This window comes from Phalangium opilio, unplaced genomic scaffold (assembly GCF_054372755.1).
Source record: "Phalangium opilio isolate 3A_F unplaced genomic scaffold, DU_Popi_V2 ptg000209l_1, whole genome shotgun sequence".
Lineage (NCBI taxonomy): Eukaryota > Metazoa > Arthropoda > Arachnida > Opiliones > Phalangiidae > Phalangium > Phalangium opilio.
Window position 1 is genome coordinate 17,476,119 of NW_028324217.1, and position 20,795 is coordinate 17,496,913.

A 20,795-nucleotide genomic window follows, 5' to 3' on the forward strand; every position below is an offset into this window, starting at 1 on the left:
GATATTGCAATTTGAAATTTAGTTTAATCGATATGAGAAATTAAGTTTAATCGATATGAGAAATTAAGTTTAATCGATATGAGTAATTAAGTTTAATCGATATGAGTAATTAAGTTTAATCGTTATGAGTAATTAAGTTTAATCGTAATGAGTAATTAAGTTTAATCGTAATGAGTAATTAAGTTTAATCGTAATGAGTAATTAAGTTTAATCGTAATGAGTAATTAAGTTTAATCGTATTGAGTAATTAAGTTTAATCGTAATGAGTAATTAAGTTTAATCGTAATGAGTAATTAAGTTTAATCGTAATGAGTAATTAAGTTTAATCGTAATGAGTAATTAAGTTTTATCGATATGACTAATTAAGTTTAATCGATATGACTAATTAAGTTTAATCGATATGACTAATTAAGTTTAATCGATATGACTAATTAAGTTTAATCGATATGACTAATTAAGTTTAATCGATATGACTAATTAAGTTTAATCGATATGACTAATTAAGTTTAATCGATATGACTAATTAAGTTTAATCGATATGACTAATTAAGTTTAATCGATATGACTAATTAAGTTTAATCGATATGACTAATTAAGTTTAATCGATATGACCAAATAAGTGTAATCGTATGAAAAATTAAGTTTAATCGATATGATAAATTAAGTTTAATCGATATGATAAATTAAGTTTAATCGATATGATAAATTAAGTTTAACCGATATGATAAATTAAGTTTAATCGATATGATAAATTAAGTTTAACCGATATGATAAATTAAGTTTAATCGATATGATAAATTAAGTTTAATCGATATGATAAATTAAGTTTAATCGATATGATAAATTAAGTTTAATCGATATGAAAAAATACATTTAACCGATATGAAAAAATACATTTAACCGATATGAGAAATTAAGGCAAAGAGAGAAGGCAAATAAAAATCGGTTTTCACGCAACAAACAATACCAAAAAAAAATATTAAACAGTTAAATGTTTTGTCACAAAAGTAACGAGCGACGTAAAAATTGGAATGTTTAAAAGCCGCTAAGTTATAATCGATGGGCAAAAAACGTCTAACTTCTCTCCTTAAATGTTATTCGCGTCTTCCAAGAAATTTAAGAAAAAACTGTAGAAAAAAAAGACAACCCACATTAGAACTCATATTTCACAAAACCTGAGCTCTGGGTTTTTACGAGCCAAAGAAACTAGTTGCTACCTTTTACAGCGCATTTGCCCAATTTTATATTTATAATTCTATATTACCAAAGACGGCACTTTGACACGGCTCTGACAATGCCTCCTACAATGCTGCCGGCAACAGAGCAGGTCAAATTAATACCAACTCACGATGTGGTTAAAAAGACAGTAAAAATAAAATATGAAAGTAACATGGAAATGATGGAGGAAAATTTACTTGGTGGAATATATTTTCACAAAAATCCATAAATGTGGGAAACCCTTTTTTCGTGTATCAAGATAAGTAAGCCAAGCACGCATTTACAACATTAAAGTTCTTAATTAAGGTTCTTTATGTAAAGCGTCGATATTCTTTCCATATATGGCCGTGATGTGAGAGAATCGTTTATAGCAGTGTTCAAACCTGAAGATCACGACACTGCAGCTCAATTCTCAGGGCCGTCGAGAGAGGGGGGGGGGCAATTCGGTCCTTTTCCCGGGGCCCGGCCGGGCCTCAATCTTTGCTAATTCTAGTGGATAATTATTGTGCAAATTTAAATATAATACTAAGACAATACACAGAATGCAAACTCATCCTAATGAACGTATGATAAAATATACGTGACAAAATGAACAAAGAGTAAATTTCAGCCATATTTTTGGTCGAAATAAGTACCAGCGATAATAAGAAATGAGTAAAGACATGAATGGTAAAGAGCCTTGGGAAAGAGGGATTTTATTATTTTGATTATTCAAGAGGATGAGCCGTCGTAAGTGCTACAGTTCAAATGTACGTTATGTAGAATAACACAAAGTGTGAACGTTTTGTCCAACACATTTAAATATGTTCCATATTGGATATAAACAGGGGTGGATTCACCCCTGATATAAATGAATTTTTTTTTGGCTGTGTAGTCTTCAAATCCATTCAAATTGCCCATACTTTTTCCAAGTCACGAGCGTTCTTCCTAAGGCACATTGGTCACGAACAAGGGTTTATTCCACATTTGTAAATGGCCGGAACGAAGCAAACAACTTTAGCGGGAGAAAGGACCGCTCTTCACATAAAGTTCGCAATAAGTTATTATTTATGTAGAATTGTGCAGGTGCAATACAGTTAAGAATGGAGAAATTTAATAGATTGTTACATACACAGTTTCGGCCTATTCATTACAGAAGACGAGGAAATATATATGGTTTTTGTCCAACTGGTTCAACAATGTAAATCCATCTATTCACACAATATCAAATGAGTCTTCTGGGTACATTCATAGTCACACCGATCACATTTTAAGGGTTTTTCACCGCTATGAATGAGTTTATGCCTGTTCAAATTATTCATCTGAGTGCATCCATAGTCACACCGATCACACTTGAAGGGTTTTCCACCATTGTGAATGCGTTTGTGTGTGATCAAATTATCCCCGCGAATACAAGCATATTCGCACTGATCACATTTGAAGGGTTTTTCACCAGTGTGAATGCGTTCATGTGTGATCAAATGAGCCTTCCACGTACTTGCATATTCACACCGATCACATTTGAAAAGTTTTTCACCGCTATGAACGCGTAGATGTTTGGTCAAAGAAGCCCTGTCCGTGCTGTAATATTCGCACTGATCGCATTTGAAGGATTTTTCATCACTGTGAATGCGTTGATGTGTGATCAAATCACTCTTCATTGTGCTGGTGTAGTCACACTGATCACATTTGAAGGGTTTTTCAGCACTGTGAATGCGTAGTAGATGTGACTTCAAATCATTCTTCCGACTGAATCTATATTCGCACCAATCACATTTGAAGGGTTTTTCTCCACTGTGAATGCGTAGATGTACTGTCAAAGCGCAATTCCGCGTACTTGCAAAGTCACACTGATCACACTTGAAGGGTTTTTCACCAGTGTGAATGCGTTGATGTGTGATCAAAGAACTCTTCTGTGTACTTGCAAAGTCACACTGATGACACTTGAACGGTTTTTCACCGCTATGAATCCGTTGATGTTTGATGAAATCGCACTTATGCTTGCATGTATAGTCACATTGTTCACATTTGAAGCGTTTTCCTTCATTACCTTTTCTAATGCGACGTTGTAAGCCCCGTTTATATTCAGTTGAATATTTGAACCCGGTTTTACGATTCTTCTTCAATTTCTCTATAGAAAATATAAAAACCACAAACATCATTTATAATTTAGCATCAAAAATACGAACTTCATAAAAAAGGTAGTGCGTACGAAAATGCAGCGTTACAGAAAAAAAGGTGTGTTGATCAAAGGCGTTAGTCGATGAGTAAACGAGTATATCAACAAAAAGGGGATGAAGATCAACCTTGGCTCGAAACCCGAAAGGTTGTACTTTTAACTTTTCTTTTCTCTCAAATTAATTTTCATTCAATAGTTTTAAGACAGGTTAATCAGAACTTATTGCAAGATGAAACTTATGTTTAAGTATGTAGGACTGGTTTAATTACAAAAAATACGAGGGTGGTATAATATGCTTATGGTAGAACTGTGCAGGCGCAATTCATAAAAACGATAATGCGAAGTTATACGAGTAACAATTGCTAAGATAAGTAATGGCGTTGATCATGTGCATCTGCGTACGCTTTAACAATATAAGCAGTATAACTACACAAAAGTGATGCCACTGTTATTAAAGGGGCTTGCCGGCGCTGTTGGGGGGAGACCGCCCTTAGTTCAGGGGGAAAACACCCAGCTCTTTGGCCATAATCAATGGCTCCACCGTCGCGGTGGGCGGGTAAGCAATATGCTAACCAACAGTTTGACCCCCCTTCACCCCAACAGCTCCGGCCAGCCACTTTAAGTATGTACAACAATAACAAGTGAAAATGAGAATAAATTAGAGGCTTTTCGCCCAAGATTAGTTTTCATCTTAATCTAAAGCGTAATAAGGACCAAAAATTAAACACTGATTTTCCTGCAGGGAGTTCGTGTTTCCGCCATTCGCGATTTTCGGAATATGATAAAAATACATTACAATTGTTAAGCGACCTCCGAGCAGTTACGCTATTAGGCTTTATACCGTGAAGTGGGAAATATGACTACTCATACTAGGTACTGAAGACTATTAAAGCATTAAATGTTTTACCTGTAATTTCCGAACGAGACGATGAGGTTTTACCTTCTGGAATCTTTGGAGTGACACCTTCTAATGTCTCCGAGTTGGACACCGAACTATTATTTCCAACTTCAATCGGAACTTCGGGTAAATCGCTTTCCAAAGAGACGGAGGGCAATTCTGAGAGTTCAATTGGGTTGCGTTCTACTTCAGGAACATGCACTGGCACACACAATGAGCTCAGATCGACAAAAAGCTCCATACTTTCATTTTGTCTATCAGTTTCCTCGGCACCTGTCAAGGCCTTTTTGGATTGGTTATCATCAACATCACTTTCTAGGGCTGTTTCTAGTGAATCGCCTTCCACATTTGCATCCAAATGTTTTTCGACTTCAACATTCAATTCACGAACACGAAATTTCTGCGATGTAGTTGTATTAACCTCAGTTTCTCCCTCTGTCGACACACTTTGCGATTTAAGAAGAGAGTCATTAACGTTAATATTGTTCTCAAGAGGTTCTCGTGGCGAATCGCTTTCCGTCGTTGTGTCAGGAGACATTTCGAATTGATTTTCGACCTTAATTTTAGCGGAAGGCGCATTTTGAGGCAAACTGTAATCGTAATTCGGTTTAGGGACACACGGATTCGTATTTCGCTTTATAAACCCCATATTTTCAGGATTTATTGAGGCAATTGCAATTTCTGTGTTTGTATTGTAAACCTCCGGAACATATTGAGGTTCAAAAACAAGTGATTCTTGAATAATATCTTCTTTATCCAGAATGCCTTGGACACTGTGCATAACAATAGGAAGGGATAACTCCTGGACATTAATTTCCAAATCATTTTCAACGGGTTTAGTTTTCACGTATTCATTATTATCTAATTGATGTATTCCACTTTTCTCCTATTTTTTAAACAATTAACAATAACTTTCATTCTTAAAGTAATTCTCTTTCCTATTGACTATGACAGTGAAGGATGTTGCATACCATCAGATCTTTGATTCTCCTTTCCAAGTCTTTAATGACCCTATTGAGTCTTTCAATTTCGTCTATTTTCTTATTTATCGTTAATGTTGTTTTCACTCTCTCTTTTTCCAAGTTTGAAATTAAGACATTACACTAAATAAAATGAGATTCCATTACAGATTAACAATCTACGGACTTTCTTTGGCTGAAAGTATTTTAAAGGGGCAAGGAGGGACAAGCAAGAAAAAGGGGAAACCAATGACACACAAGAAGGGGATCAGTAACAAAGGTAATCTTTAATAACGACGGACATTCTACCAATCCCCTTGGACTAGAGCCTTTATTTAAGAGACAACAGATTCGACAACTTATCCTGTGCATATAAAATTGGCTATGATCCCAAAAGGGTCTCATATTTTTGTGCTTAATTTCACACTACAAAAAAGCTCCCCCATGCTTTGAAAAATACCTCGGCTTCCAGTTTCGTAACTCGATCATCTCTAGCTTTAACTTCATTGATTAGATCATCTTTGCTTAAGTGATCATAGTTACATTCTTCCTCGTAGTCCATTTCCTAAAAACCAAGTTTTCGTTATTTTCAGATTGTCTAAAACAAAAGGAATATTGCAATAATTTCACAAATACCTTTTTAATTGCCAACCTTTGAAGATTTACTAAACTCATTTCGGAATTTTGTAAAGAGAGTTTGTAGGATTGTAAATTATCCATAAAATAAAATTTTTCAAAATGAAGGTAAATCAAAAACGAACAAATCCATGGTAGCTTTCGCTATCATGGCTAAGAAACACATGGCAAAGCTTAACTAGTTCAAAAGATTGTGATAATTATCGCTGCAATTTTGTTCAAGAGCTATTTCAGAAACCTTAGTGTGACGTCACCCACGCTATTTGCCCATAAAATCTAAGAATTAGCAAACATGGCCGCCCACTGGCACTGCCAAAGTCAATCGTGTGACGTTTTACCAAGGTACTGACGTCACAATTGAGAACGCTCTATTCCTCAACCCCATTTTTGCTAGGTGTGGTTATATTTCCAGACCTAGCCTTGTGCTGATGATTTGTGTGTATGTTTGTGGCCGGGGTACGCCATGAACAAGTGTGGCTAGAAACCGATTAAGACAATATCCGCTACCACGTTGAAGCTCTTAATGTGAAAGAATTGCAAAAAGAAAAAAAAAAAAAATACATTAGTTCCATCTTGGCCCTATGTTATGAGTTAACAGTAATTTTCCGACTTCGGACGGAAACAAGTTGTTTTGGACTTTAGTTAAGAAAAGATCGTCTTCCGGCCCTTGGAAGTATTGGGAAAGAAACAACATTGGTATCGTCAGAATTCACCCGGTTAGATTGCGGTAACCCTCAAGTTTAGGATTAATTTGATTGACGTCTGCGAAGCCGATTTCTTGGAACGCCTACTTAGGGAAATATTTTCTTTATAGACCGGTTTGTTGGGTTGGGGGGAAAATATTTACTTTGTGGTTTGTTTATTTAGGCTGGATAGAACAAGGGACCTTTTCAGTTAGATGTGGTGTAAGACCATGTACCCCAACCATTGGGCCATCTCGAATATTACCTAAGTGAGTTTCAAAACATGAATACTGTACTACATTAGCACATACGTAACCAACACGCCCTCCCCGCCCCAAGGTAACAGAGCTATGTCAGTTGAAGGGGGGAAACGTCACAGTTGGGCCTGCCAATAAACGGAGCCGGTTTTCACCCTCCCTCCGTGCGGGCCGCTGAAGAACTCTATGCTGAATTTACCGCACAATACGGCTCCTAGGCGGGGACTGGCGAAACCACGCCTCAAAAGCTCTCCTTTCCCGGCGAATTGAAATAGCTCTATACGTAAATATTTTTACGTGTCTTGTATGAATACAGCAAAGCGCTTCATTCCTAGTTACGACTTACGAGGCAGTCTTCGATACTTTTTTAGTAAGGTAGTATCTGGTAGTAGTAAAAATAGTAGTATTTTTCCTAGATGGAAAAGTCGCGCGGGACACAGGACAAAAAAAAAATACCGATGATGGAGAAAATACTATGGATAATTACATATTGAATATACTCATGAGGCATAATTCAGATATTGAGTAATCATGATTTCGTATGGTTTTTCTGTTTAAATAATTTTCGATAATTCACCATTCCGCAGTATTATTAGCTAATACTGCAATATTCAGCAACGAGGGTAGATCCTATATCTATGGGTAGATCTCACATGCAGAACTGTCTAAACCCCCTATAGCGAGAACATCTTACAAAGTTACACGGAGTGGCTAAATGTGCGCCTCTTTCAATTTGCCGAATATTGTTGAAATTGCGGCAATAAACAAGCTAATAGGGAATCAGCACCAAGCAGTTAGTGACGTCATGAAAAGAGGGCGCGAAACTGTATTTTGAGATTGTGGATGCAAGCGCCATCTTGGAAGTGAAAAGATAGACAAAACAAGTAGAAATTCGGTAAAAGGCCCAAATTGTAGAAAAATGGTTAACTAATGTTGCATTTCGGGATGTAAAACGAAAAGTAAAGGGTTTAGAGTTCCGAAAATAATTTGTAATCAAGGAAAGAAAACCTTAGAACTATCGAAAAAAAGAAGATGCGGATGGCTTAAATGGTTAAAACCGAGGTTTAAGAATCTTGCTCGTTATGGTCTAACTGATGAGAAAATTGACAATTTGCGTGTATGCAGTCTTCATTTTCATTCAGGTGAGTTAAAATAGATACTATAGTTAATAATGTAAATCAGCGTAAATGTAATATTTGGTTTTTAGGTTCGCCCGCAAAGCTCTACGATCCGTCAAATCCAGACTGGATACCTACACTCTGCCTGAATTTGGAAAATGAGTGTCACGAAGATGCTAAAAGTGACTTGCAGCGTTATGAAAGAAGGATGAAACGACGTCAGGTGATTCAGGAAGCAATCCAAGAATCTAAAATAAAAAGAAATAAACCGAATCTTCAGACAACAACTTCAATACCGCCAACCAAAGAAATTCAACACGCTTCTTTAACAGATGTAATTTCAGTTGCAGTTAATATAGTTGACCCAACTACTGAAAACAGCAGTTCCATTTGTGATGTGGATAATTTAATCACAAGACCAACTCTTGATGATGCTGGTGATGTGACTGTTGGTTTAGTCATGGACGTTATCACTGAAGATCAATTTATTTCTAACTCGCGTGAAGTTTCTACCCAGACTGACGCTGTTCTTGACGAAAAGTCAGATCTCTTAGCATCGCAGTTAACAATTAAGTATTTGCATTCAAAACTTCAATCAACGGAACAAACCATCGGTGAACATTTAACCCAAATAGAAACTCTAAAGTCACTAGTAGCCTCTCTCAAGAAAGAGCTAAAAAACAAAGGTTTACACGAGGATGCTTTTATTGACAATGATGTAAAAGTGAAACACTTCACTGGACTGGAAAACTATCACCAGATGATGGAAGTCTTTGAAGAAGTCAAGCCTGAACTTTTTTCAGCCCATAACTGCAAGCTCACAGAATTTCAACAATTCATGTTGACAATTATGAAGTTGCGGCTGGTTTCAACAAATAGAGACTTGGGTTACCGATTTGATATATCTGATCGCACTGTTGGAAGAATTTTCTACCGTTGTCTAAATGCTCTTTACGTGAAAAATGAGTTCTTGATTAATTGGCCAGATCGCGATTGTCTTCGTAATACCATGCCAATGGTTTTCAGAGAAAAATTTGGTAAAAAAGTAGCGGTAATAATAGACTGTTTTGAAATATTTTCGGACAAGTCATCATCACCATTAGCCAAAGCTCAAACGTGGTCCCAATACAAACAACAAAACACAGCTAAATATTTAATAGGGATTAGCCCTCAAGGCGCTGTAACTTTCATTTCGAAAGGGTGGGGTGGACGTACTAGTGACAAGATGATCACGGAAAACTGCGGGTTATTAGAAAAACTTATTCCGGGTGATGTAATTTTGGCTGATAGAGGCTTCGATATTAGTGAATCTGTTGGTTTTCGCTATGCCGAGGTTATTTTACCTGCATTTACAAAAGGGAAAAAACAACTTTCATCTATTGAATTAGAATCAACCAGGAGCATTGCCAGAGTCAGGATACATGTAGAAAGAATCATTGGTGGTGTTCGCTCGAAATATAAAATCTTAAGTGCCAAACTACCAATTGAACTGTTACAAAGTGCTGAGGGGGAAGAATTAGCTACGTTAGATAAAATTGCACTTGTTTGCTGTGCCTTTCATAACTTGACGAAAGGAATTGTACCTTTTGAATAAGATTTATTCTAAAACTTTCTCTTTGAAAAATACATTTTGAAATTGAACATATTTTTATCAAAATATAACTAAAATATTTGTAATTCCAGCATAAATTCATTGTTATTTGGAACATTTTACCGCTAATAAATAAACTTATTGCAGCAATAAATACAAGAATCGTATGTTTAATTTTGGCACTCGGGACAAAACCAGTCACCAGGAGGAACTTTTTTCATATTTAAGCATTTCATGTGGTACCACTGTACTGGGCAAGATTTATTGTCACAGCCAATGTATTTGTTTCGTTTGCTGGCAGTACACCAGCTGTAGCAGTACTTTGGTTGAATGTTTTCGTTATCTTTTTTTAACTGTTTTCTTGGTGAAACTAAATGTTTTGAAACTATCGAATTGCCTGTAAGAGGTAAAGGAATTTGATTTCGTGGACTCAAAGGGGTAACATTTGGAGCGACGATTAGGTCCAAAGTTTTGGGGCTATTTTGCAGGTTTGTTTGAGGGCAAAACGAGTTGTTTAAATTATTTTCACTTTCGGAAAGGGACTGCAGCAAAGCCTTTGGATTGGAATATAAACGCTTAGTGCAGGAAGCTTTTCTTTTTTTGGGTGCTGGTGGTAATGAACTTTTGGAGGCCGTATTCATCATCTTATTTGGGGTTATAGGCAAAAAAGATGTTGATTTAGAGGTAGAGATTTCTCTAGAGGTACGAGTGACATCTTCCTTAGTCTTGGTGCACTTAGATTCAAAGTGCTTTGCGACCAGCTCAGGAAGAACGGCAGATTTAAAAAATTCCAATGCTTTTTGGTGAGCGCCCCTCCAAAATTCTTCATCAGGGAAAATTCTCTGGCAAAAAAAATCTTCTTCAGTCCATAAACAGAAATCAGCGTACTTTCTCTGAGTTACGAAGATTTGCGCTTGTACTTGATAATAATAAGCGTGATTCTTCAGAAGTGTACTAATTCCATTCTTAAATCCAAGACAAACATTACTACCAGAATAATTTTCATCTATTTTTTTATGCCTTATACAAAAGGGACATTTTACTTCAAGCACACCCTCGCCGCAACAATCACATCCAACCAACCCATCTGGTGTGGCACCGAGATAAGGATATTCAACACTCAAAAACAGTCCAGATTTTTCCAATTTGAAATTTGTGTGCCTTTTTTCCATAGTCTGTTGGTATGCCTCTTGGGCATCTTGTTCATGGGCACAGCCCCAATTGGTGGCCGCTGAAGTGAATTTAGCCGAATTTGGATAACATATGGCTTTTATAAGTGAAACAGACGGGTTTTTGGGGTTCGTGTGACAAGCTGATTTTAATTTTGACGCTGTAATCCGTCCCGAGCGCAACCTTTGCCAGAGTTTAGATTCGCTTTGCATTTTGGTTTCACCCTCTACCAGTTGAACTTGCTCTTTAGTGATAGTTATTTCTATACTCTGACAAAATTTTAAAAGTTCTTCAAATGATAGGGATTTTTTTCCTTCATCATATAATTCGGTTAAAACCACTGGATACCTTTTACTGTCCACACATGCTGGAATGAAATCCTCGTGGTATTTCAAAAAGGTAGAAAATACAGTTGATTTAGGATAAACTCGATGAAGTCTTTCTAAATAATTCATTTTTTCATCAGTTGTTGGTTTCGAAATAGGTTTTTGTTTTAAAATACTGGAACTTGGTTTTTTCAATTCCGCAGAATCTTCACAGGATGTTTTAAGAGCCTTATCTAAACATTTCTTTAAACCTCTAGACGAAGTCCAGTCAATTTCATTTATTGTAGAATAGGGCACCTTTTTTAAAGTTGGAACAGTCCATTCGGCAGGAATACTTGTACAAGACTTATTTTCACGGAAACGAACAGCATACTCTACATAGAAAAGTAAAGCCGCAATGTGGGTACAACACTCTCCAAGTCCCGCCATGCAGTTACAATGTGCAGAAATAATTTGTCCATCTTGCTTGGCAATAATCCATGGTTCTAAAGGCTTTTCATTCAGTCTTTGAGAATGAAGAACCTACGAAACATTAAAATTCTTAATTTCTTAATAATTAATGGTCAAATGTAACTATAATATACCTTAGCCGTTAATAGGTGGTAGTTTCCGTTCGTCTGCGGATTTTGACTACAGCTTGATGCTGAGTCTCGGTTTACATCATAGATTCTAACCATAACGTCTCTAACCCATCCTTTTCCCATTAATTTATAAGCGTCTAATCCTTTGTACGCTTTAAAGTCGTCCAATGTATAGGCACTTTTAGTGAAAATCAAATAATGAATCAAATCTGGATATTCAATTGCTGGGAACATTTGGAGGTTTTCTAAGCCTTGCAACCAGGCTGATTTCGGAAGCGCATATGGATCATCACAGTTTATCACGTTTATTTTGTTTAAGTACCTTTCTTTAGCAGTTTTTTCAAGTGATAGGGTGTAATTCGATAATTTTCCGTCATATTCCATAGTTGAAATTGATCAGAAATAATAAAAATCCGAGAAACAGCCGCGATTCTGCGTTAAAATTATTTACATTGCCCTTCAAGATGGCCGCCATCATTTTACCGGAAACTAACAAGTTTGGTTTCCATGGTAACCAGCTTCGCGCGCCCCTTGGTGCCGATTCCCTATCAGCAATAATTTGGAAGGGTAGTAGTATTCAGGGAATTGAAACATATCCACTTTAGGGAATTTGTTCTATAGGTTCTATAGGTTGCGGTTTGGATCCGTTACATGCCTTGTTGACATCCAAGTTGCATTATATTTCACTTACCAGCTTAAACGTTCGACCATAACTCGACATTCTTTAACAAATTCCATCACTCTTTGTACAGTTTCCCTGTTAAGGTAATATACGTAACATTATAAAAATAATAAAAATATGGCCATAAACAAAGACTTAAGTGTCACTAATACACATTCTTACTTACCAGTCAGGCTGATATGAAGTTTGGAACACTTTTCCGGGAAACACTATGTAAAACTAAATTTCCTATTGACCAACTTTTACTGAATTACCCCAAATTCTAAAATAGTAGAAATCCTCCTATGCGTCGTCTGCTAAAAGATTATAACGACTTCTGGCTTCGACTCTTCGGGGTAAAATAGTGAGTTTACATTTAAAAATGCGAAAACACCAATCATGCCAATATTGCGCAGAGCAGTAATCGAGTTACAGCTATAGTCTGTCAAACGAAAGAAGAGCCCTGAGAAATTTGTCCAAATTGGTGTCGCCACCATCGACCCCATACTAGTTCTTTATCAACTTGTTTTGTTTTGTCAATAGTCGTCTGTAATATAGTCTGCTATTATGTCATTAAAATATATTGCAATGCTAGTTCAACAAAGATAAAACTGGTGTCTTGTCGTTAAGTTTGTTTTATATTCTATAATACTCGATGATCGTAAAAAACCATGAAACATAAACATATTAAATATATATTGCAAAATGTATTGGTTCTATTCATAGATGGGCACTATCATATCATTTGATAGTTTTACCACTTGATACGATAGAAAACTAAATCTGCCCCTATCAAAGTATCAATTTTGATAGTTATTTTCGAGAAAAATTTGAATTATAATGATCGATTGAGTTTGATAGCTTAGAAAGTGCACTCAAAGTTGATATGATTCATTGATTCGTTGAAATCTTCTAGAAAAAAATATCGATTCTCAACGTGATCTGGCTACTAACCCCATCTTTTAGAAATCATAAAAAATGATAGGCATTATTCCTTGAGAAATATATTGATTCTTTGAGTGATTTTATTTGGCGACATCTGTTTTCTGATTTCATTTTAAAAAATTGTGCTAATCTTTGATAGGCAATTTTGATAGTTATGAAAATTTCTGGAAAGATAAGTCGTTTTTTGAATGATATCGAAGTTTTTAATATATTTGAACGTTAGCAAGTGTAGGTTTATTCTATAAGAAGATTCTGTACTTGGTGGTCGTTATAACCCTCTCAAACAAATAAATAAAAATAAAATAAACGATGGTTCAACAGTTCAAACTGTGAAGGCGGAGCTTCTTGTATATAGAAGCTCCGTGCTGTCACTGATGTGAACGACTACTCGAGGAGGAAGAGCGATTCCACGAAATCATCCAAACGTAGAAGTAGATAAATTAAAGTGTAGATTTTCTGATTTTTACTACCCACAGTTTTTAATTGCAATTTTTGCCTTTAATTATTATTAGTTAACCGTTTATAGTAGATGGTTTAGATTAAATCAAGGGCGAATAATTTGAAAAAGTTTGGATAGTAGCTTTTGAACTATAGACAGTTAAAAGTCAAACTTGAGAAATGAGATTATGGAAATGAATATATGAAAATATTAGAAATTCTACAAAATCAGGAAATATCAGGAATCGATTAAACAGAGTAAAATTAGGTAGAGCCCAAATCAGTTTGATCGAAAACAATCAAATTTAAAGTCCGGAAATTAAATAATCGATTAATTTAGTCGTTCCTAAAGATTTAAATTTGATTTGATAGGCAAAAAATCTATCTAACAATGAGAGCCAATCTAACATATTGAAGGAAGATTTGATAGTTTCACCATCTATAATTTGTTGAGAGGGAAAAAATCTATCTAACAAATAATGCCAGTCTAAAATATAGCTAGAAGAATTGATAGTTTCGCCAAATATGATAGTTTGAGAGGAAAAATATCTATCTAACCAGCAGTGTCAGTCTAAAATATAGTCAGAAGAGTTGATAGTTTCGCTATCTATGATAGTTTGAGAGGAAATATATCTATCTAACCAGCAGTGTCAGTCTAAAATATAGTCAGAAGAGTTGATAGTTTCGCTATCTATGATAGTTTGAGAGGAAAAATATCTATCTAACCAGCAATGTCAGTCTAAAATATAGTCAGAAGAGTTGATAGTTTCGCCATCTATGATAGTTTGATAGGAAAAAAATCTATCTAAGGAGGAGTGCCCAACTCTGGTTCTATTGCGATTAAGCCTATCTGTTTATAGCAGACTATATTACAGACGACTATTGACAAAACAAAACAAGTTGATAAAGTACTATGGGGTCGATGGTGGCGACTGGCGACTAGGGCTGTGCGAATAGTACTTTTTAAGGTATTCGTCGAATACCAAATAGCAGTGTTTTTGGGAGCCATCTCTCGGCTCGGAATAGGAAAATGACCAAATAATTTGACCAAATAGTGTGAAGTTCAAAAATTCGACCAAATTTAAATTTCTATAAAACTATTCTCCCAAATTTCAAATTTATAAATAATGGGACACGGAAAGGTACTTTTGAACAGCTGAAAACTTTTGAACGAATCAAAGGTTTTATTTTTATCAAAATTAGGTTAGTTGTCTATCCTTACTCGCTTTGCAATGTATGACCTCTTCCATGATACTATATTTTTAATAGGTATACTATAGTGACATATTATTAGGAAGTTCAATATAGTTAGCTCCGCAGCGAGAAGTTGATAATAACCAATACCCTTGAAGTTAAAACCATTAATGGTTTATCCTTGTCTATGAACTTCTAAAGACTGAGTGGCTGATTCCAGCTGTAGCCTCCTAGATCACGCGACTCGGTGAACGCGGGTAATACTTAACAGTAGCCACGTCAGAATTTTAAGGGTGTGTCTGCCCAGTCATCTATTAGGCCACGGTCCAGCGGACATTATCACAGCGCCCATAGGGATAGGACTCAGGAGCATAACATTTATGTTTCTATCTCTATGACAGCGCCCTCAAATTCACAAAATCAACAGAAAAATTCAAAAACTGGTTGCGAATACCAAATAATTTGGTCAATAGACTGTTAAAAAAATTCACTTTCAAATTGTTTTATCCGCTATAGAATAGTCGGTTTTTCGAAGCTCATTATTTGGTATTCTAGAATTTTGAAAATCATTATTCGATTCGTCGGTGCGAATAGTAAACGTCAATTTTGACCAAATTATTTGGTCCGACCAAATAGTAACGAATAGTCTGCACGGCCCTACTGGCGACATCAATTTGGACAAATTTCTCAGGGCTCTTCTTTCGTTTGACAGACTATAGAGTGCTTTCAATAAGAACTATTTGACGTCATTTTACCAGCGGACTTTGTCATCTTGTTTTTAAATCATATTGTAGCGCCATCTTCAGTACAAATGTTTCAGAAACAAACCGCGGCCATTACATTTACCGCTTTTGAGTTATTATGGGTAGAGTTTGCTGTGTAAGTACTTGTCGCAGGAGCAGTAAAAAATATCCTGAGTTTCGCTTTTTTGATATTCCAAGTGTGATTATTAATCAATGCAGTAAAACTAAAGTATTTTCCGAAAAAAGACGCGAAGTGGATAAAGAAGCTAAGCCTTAGCCCAAGCTCTGTGAAAATCAGAGGGTGTGTTCGGTAACTCTTATGGCCGCCACGACACCTATTTTGGATCATATTAAGAAATTTTAAAATAGAGATGGCGCTGCAAACCGTGGCAAAAGAATGTTGCCCTAACGTGACGTATTATTAATTCAAAACCAAGGCTTCTGACAGGACTCTATAGTGCCGAGAGGAGAGGAGAGTTTTCCCACGTGACCCTACATTTCGCGTAGCCGTCTGCCTATTCACCTCACCATTCCATTTGTTATGTTTCGTGTTTAGTAAAAGTCACAGGTACTTAATTAACGAACATACTTTAATACTGATTGAGTTACAAACAGGAGGTATTGAGAATGATTATTTCACGACTTAGAAAAACGTCTATGTAGCATAGTCTCTTCATTCGCACTGTCACTCTGCATCACTCTATCACGTGATGTTCCTCTTGGGGCGCCGCCTTGCGGTCAATACACAACACTCCTTCCCCCAATAATTGATGGACAAAGTCAGCAAGATATTTCGGAGGGACCCGGGGACGTAGGGAACGGCGAGGAGTAACCATAGATATAGTAAAAGGGTAGATACACAATTCAATGGGAGGTCGACGCGGAAGGGGCAACGAGCAGACAGCCGCTATTTTCTGGGGGTAGCCGTATAAAACGCCATCTATTAGTAACTTTCGAAACTAAATTAAAGGAAGAGCTTAGAGTAGTGGCACTCTATGTTAACCCCCTATAGGGCATAATAAGTCAAACCCTCGGAGATGCCATTACTCCATTTTATACGAGCTAAGAGCGGAAAAACGTATTTTATAAATTTTACACCTGTAAAATCTTTTAAAAAACACTTGGAACTTGTATTTCTACTTACTTTCGAGGAAATACCACCGTTTTCTGAAGGTAAGAGTCTTTTTTTATACATTTATTAGTAATAAAAGCATTTAAGGCGAGCTAAGCCTTGGTCATGGACATAATGTAGATTTGCACATAGAATGAAAGAGGCTGTACTTTCGTGACTTGGAAAATTTATATTTTAGGCTTTTCGAACATTTCTATGGCAAAATGAGGTAGGAGACTAATGAAATATTTAGTGGATAATTTTGGAAGCAAGGTATCATTGATGAATTGGTTGTCTTTCATTATCATCAAGATTTCGATGTTATCGGGTGGCACAAATACTGCCAAAAAGCATACAGGTACGTTACACACGAAAAGCTGACCCTGTATCTGATGATAGACGTCTGAAGTTTTTCTCAGTTCCAGTTCATCCGTTTCTTCGTCAATGTAAAGGTGAAAGTTACCCGAAGCTGCTTGTCCTCTGATAGTTTCTTTATTCTTGAAAATAGCGTAAGGGCATTTGATCTCCACGAAGTACAGCTGGTCCTCAACCAGTATAAGGCAATCGGGGCTGGCCCCAAGGAAGCAAAATTGTGGATTAACAATCAAACCCACACCCTGAAAATTTGAAAAAGCAGCGGGTTCATGCTTCAATCCATGATCAAAGGACAAAGCTCCCATTTCTTCTAATGCTTCAGATTGTTGCTCGAGAGTCAAATTACGGAGAGTCAGTTTAGGGATAATTTCATCGGTTACATTAATTTGATCTCCAAATTAGGATGGAATCGCGAACGGTTTGAGCTGACTACGTAGTCTCTTTCCAGTGGTGGGAAAGAAATCTGATTTTGTAAAATGTTTTGAACAAATCCGTAAACTGGAGATATCAGTGGACAGAAGTCCTACAGCTGTTGTTATAGAATTAATCCACTTCTTTCTAGTGGCAGTCTCTTTCGGAAAGTTGTGGTAAGAAAGAAAACGTTCTTTACACCTACAGTTTGAACGCAGCAAACATGAGTTGAAGCCATGATTATTACATAAATAAGTAAATAAAAACGTTTATGTTATATTTTCTTTTATGCCTTTAAATATAGAGACACACACTTAACAAAGTTTGTTATGGTGGGCACCATTATCGACTCTTATTTTAAGAATATGTAACAGTTTAATGTCCGGATAACATGATAAAATAACGTTTTTCAACGCTAAAACGACGCTAATCACTAATCTGCCCTGTTTTACAAGACCAAGGCTTAGCTCGCCTTAAATGTTTTTATTACTAATAAATGTATAAAAAAGACTCTTACCTTCAGAAAACGGTGGTATTTCCTCGAAAGTAAGTAGAAATACAAGTTCCAAGTGTTTTTTAAAAGATTTTACAGGTGTAAAATTTATAAAATACGTTTTTCCGCTCTTAGCTCGTATAAAATGGAGTAATGGCATCTCCGAGGGTTTGACTTATTATGCCCTATAGGGGGTTAACATAGAGTGCCACTACTCTAAGCTCATCCTTTAATTTAGTTTCGAAAGCTACCGATAGATGGCGTTTTATACGGCTACCCCCAGAAAATAGCGGCTGTCTGCTCGTTGCCCCTTCCGCGTTTTTTCGTTAAGCCTAAGCCAGCGAAGTGGATCTAGACCCTTTATAGTTTTACTATATCTATGGGAGTAACGGCGGTTGACGCGGAAGATTCGGCATGAGTTGACGCGTCGGATTGAGCAGGTTGAGTATCGCGGGGCGAATCGACCTGTTGCGAAGGTGATGGTGATCGTGCGGTAGTTGGGGGCATGGAAGGCGTTTCATGCGCGGTTGAGTCAACCCGTTGTCTAATCTGGTCCGCGTGTCGTCGAATAACGGTACCGTCCATAGTGACGGCCCGATATGAGAGAGGGCCCGTGGCGTCTACTACGGTAGCTGGGGTCCAACGAGGGCCGGTCGTATAGTTACGAACATATACTGGATCGTTAGGTGAAAACGTCCGAATCTTTGTGTGGGTCTGTGCCGCAGAGGTGACCTCCTGTTGTTTCTCACGCATAGCTTTATTTAAATCAGGGTGAAGACGATCCAATAGCGAAGTTAAGCGGCGATTCATTAATAATTCGGCCGGCGATTTCCCTGTCGTAGTGCATGGAAGTGTGTGCTGTGAGTATAGGAAACGGGCTAATCTGGTTTGCCAGTCGCCACTTATAATTCGTTTGAGAGACTCTTTGGTAGTTGCCACCATGCGTTCGGCCTGTCCGTTCGACGATGGGTGATATGGCGCGACGAATACTTGTCGAATTAGGTTCGATTGTAGGAACGTGCGGAATTCTTCCAAAGAAAATGTGGTTCCGTTATCTGAAGCAATGGTGTCTGGTAACCCATGCGTAGCGAAGAGAGTTCGTAGCTTCGCTATAGTGGTCTTGGCGGACAAAGAAGTCACGGGCATAACTTCGAGCCATTTAGAGTGAGAGTCCACGACTAAGAAGAACGTCTGGCCTTGGTACGGACCGGCAAAGTCTATGTGTAATCGAGACCATGGTTTTTCAGTCCATTCCCAAGGGTGAATTGGTGCCTTCGGAGGGTTCCTACGCGTTTCTTGACACGTGTTGCACGCTTGTACGGTAGTTTCGATCGCTCTATCCAGATTTGGCCACCATACATAACTACGGGCTAGACCCTTCATTCGAACGATTCCTGGATGGGAACCGTGTAAGATTGTAAGAACGTCGCACCGCAGATCCTCGGGAACAATGACTCGACAACCCCAAAGGACGCAATCACGATGGACGCTTATTTCGTGGCGTCTACGGTAGTACGGAAGAAATCGCTCCTCTGGTACGGTAGGTGGCCATCCATTGAGAGACCACAAGGCCACGCGAGACAAGGTGGGGTCGGACTTGGTTGAGCGGGCTATGGTAAGCGCGTCGATGCGGTCGACAGGGACGTTCTCCAAGAGTAGGACTTCGGAGAGTTGCGGGACCTCAACGTCTGGCGTCGCGGCCGGCAACCGACTAAAAGCGTCAGCATTAGCAATTTTGGTTCCCGGACGGTACACAAGTTCATAATTGTAAGCCGATAAGAGGAGACTCCATCTTATAACCCGTGGTGAAACCATGGGCGGAAGCGGTTTAGTGGGAGTTAATAACCCCAATAGTGGCTTGTGATCAGTGTAAATTCGAAAGTGTCGACCATAAAGGAATTGATGGAACTTCTTTACGACAGCCACTATGGCCAAAGCTTCCTTGTCGACTTGACTGTAGTTCCGTTCCGTGGGTGTCATGGTGCGCGAATAGTATGCGATCGGCGCATCCGAGCCAGTGGGAAGTATATGGCCCAATACGGCACCCACTCCATAGGAGGATGCGTCGCAGGTAACAGTCAACGGCAGGACTGGATCGTAATGAACGACCAAGTCATCTTCTTGTAGAAGGGCTTTAGCTGCCTCGAAAGCTTTACTATGGCTGTCTGTCCATGACCAGGGCGTCTCCTTTTGCAGGAGCCGGTGTAGCGGTTCAAGGGTCTCAGCTCGATTTTTTAGGAAACAGCCGTAGAAATTCAACAACCCCAAGAACGCTTGCAAGGTCGTCTTATCGTGCGGTGCCGGTAAGTTATGTATGGCGGACACCTTTTCCGGGGTAGGCTGTATGCCATTCGCATTGACTTTGAACCCTAATAGTTCTAATTCGGTTACGGCGAAATTACATTTCGAACGGCGAAGCTGAATACCCGCGCCATCGAAACGTTGAAGCACCTGTTCGAGTCGGTTATTGTGATCTTCCATTCCCCTTCCCTGGACGAACACGTCATCCAGGTAGGGTATGACCCCGTCAATACCAGATAAAAGTTCTTCCATTCTTTTCTGGAAAATGGCCACAGCAACCGAGATGCCAAAGGGTAGTCGCAGGACGTTAAATAACCCTTTATGAGTGTTCAAGATCAGCATTTGCGATGTAGGTTCATCGACTGGGAGTTGTAAATAGGCGTCCGTTAGGTCCAGTTTTGAGAAAACTGTTCCGCCATTGACAGTGATCAATATGTCCGTTACCGTGGGTAGCGGGTAAACAAATTGAATTATAGCCTGATTAACCGTGCTACGGTAATCACCACAGACCCGGATACTTCCGTCCGG

The 20,795-nt window shown here is 38.0% G+C and overlaps 3 protein-coding genes and 2 long non-coding RNA genes across 16 annotated transcripts; 2 read left to right on the forward strand and 3 right to left on the reverse strand.

Annotated features, from left to right (window-relative positions):
* Positions 1–612: 612 nt before the first annotated feature.
* LOC149620954 (uncharacterized) lies at positions 613–1,437 on the reverse strand. The gene is made up of 3 exons (XR_016375313.1): positions 1,416–1,437; positions 1,218–1,309; positions 613–1,127 (listed from the first exon to the last, which is right to left on the reverse strand). It is a non-coding gene; the product is annotated as an uncharacterized LOC149620954 (long non-coding RNA).
* Positions 1,438–1,888: 451 nt separating this feature from the next.
* On the reverse strand, positions 1,889–5,999 carry LOC149620955 (uncharacterized). Of its 2 annotated transcripts, XM_089854812.1 has the most exons (6): positions 5,870–5,999; positions 5,694–5,798; positions 5,246–5,377; positions 4,518–5,160; positions 4,284–4,433; positions 1,889–3,328 (listed from the first exon to the last, which is right to left on the reverse strand). In XM_089854812.1, exons 1-6 carry the CDS (start codon positions 5,951–5,953, stop codon positions 2,409–2,411), a joined length of 2,034 nt encoding a protein of 677 aa, XP_089710938.1. In that variant the 5' UTR covers positions 5,954–5,999; the 3' UTR covers positions 1,889–2,408. The 2 variants fall into 2 exon arrangements, with proteins under 2 accessions (XP_089710938.1, XP_089710937.1); XM_089854811.1 differs by having other exon boundaries at positions 4,284–5,160.
* A 2,136-nt stretch (positions 6,000–8,135) lies between these two features.
* On the forward strand, positions 8,136–9,521 carry LOC149620956 (uncharacterized). The gene has a single exon (XM_089854819.1). The coding sequence runs from the start codon at positions 8,136–8,138 to the stop codon at positions 9,519–9,521; it is 1,386 nt and encodes a 461-aa protein (XP_089710945.1).
* On the reverse strand, positions 9,489–12,293 carry LOC149620957 (uncharacterized). Of its 6 annotated transcripts, XM_089854803.1 has the most exons (4): positions 11,599–12,293; positions 10,562–11,536; positions 10,439–10,483; positions 9,491–10,360 (listed from the first exon to the last, which is right to left on the reverse strand). In XM_089854803.1, the coding sequence occupies exons 1-4, from the start codon at positions 11,977–11,979 to the stop codon at positions 9,689–9,691; spliced, it is 2,073 nt and encodes a 690-aa protein (XP_089710929.1). In that variant the 5' UTR covers positions 11,980–12,293; the 3' UTR covers positions 9,491–9,688. The 6 variants fall into 6 exon arrangements, with proteins under 6 accessions (XP_089710926.1, XP_089710929.1, XP_089710925.1 ...); XM_089854800.1 differs by having other exon boundaries at positions 9,489–11,536; positions 11,599–11,858; positions 11,918–12,293; XM_089854799.1 differs by having other exon boundaries at positions 9,491–11,130; positions 11,191–11,536.
* Positions 12,294–16,119: 3,826 nt separating this feature from the next.
* LOC149620958 (uncharacterized) lies at positions 16,120–18,229 on the forward strand. 6 transcript variants are annotated; one of them, XR_016375310.1, is made up of 5 exons: positions 16,120–16,749; positions 16,887–16,916; positions 17,000–17,045; positions 17,107–17,133; positions 17,196–17,757. It is a non-coding gene; the product is annotated as an uncharacterized LOC149620958 (long non-coding RNA). The 6 variants fall into 6 exon arrangements; XR_016375308.1 differs by having other exon boundaries at positions 17,000–17,133; XR_016375305.1 differs by having other exon boundaries at positions 16,126–16,749; positions 17,107–17,757.
* Positions 18,230–20,795: the final 2,566 nt, after the last annotated feature.

Bases quoted from the DNA above. Each gene is read 5' to 3' on its own strand.
- LOC149620955 (XM_089854811.1), bottom strand. From the start codon at position 5,953: ATGGATAATTTACAATCCTACAAACTCTCTTTACAAAATTCCGAAATG. The intron at 5,378-5,693 runs GTATTTTTCAAA...CATTTTATTTAG, and splicing joins TTACGAAACTGGAAGCCGAG to TGTAATGTCTTAATTTCAAA. The intron at 5,161-5,245 runs GTATGCAACATC...TTTAAAAAATAG, and splicing joins GGAGAATCAAAGATCTGATG to GAGAAAAGTGGAATACATCA.
- LOC149620957 (XM_089854798.1), bottom strand. From the start codon at position 11,979: ATGGAATATGACGGAAAATTATCGAATTACACCCTATCACTTGAAAAA. The intron at 11,537-11,598 runs GTATATTATAGT...AATGTTTCGTAG, and splicing joins ACCACCTATTAACGGCTAAG to GTTCTTCATTCTCAAAGACT.
- LOC149620956 (XM_089854819.1), top strand. From the start codon at position 8,136: ATGAAACGACGTCAGGTGATTCAGGAAGCAATCCAAGAATCTAAAATA.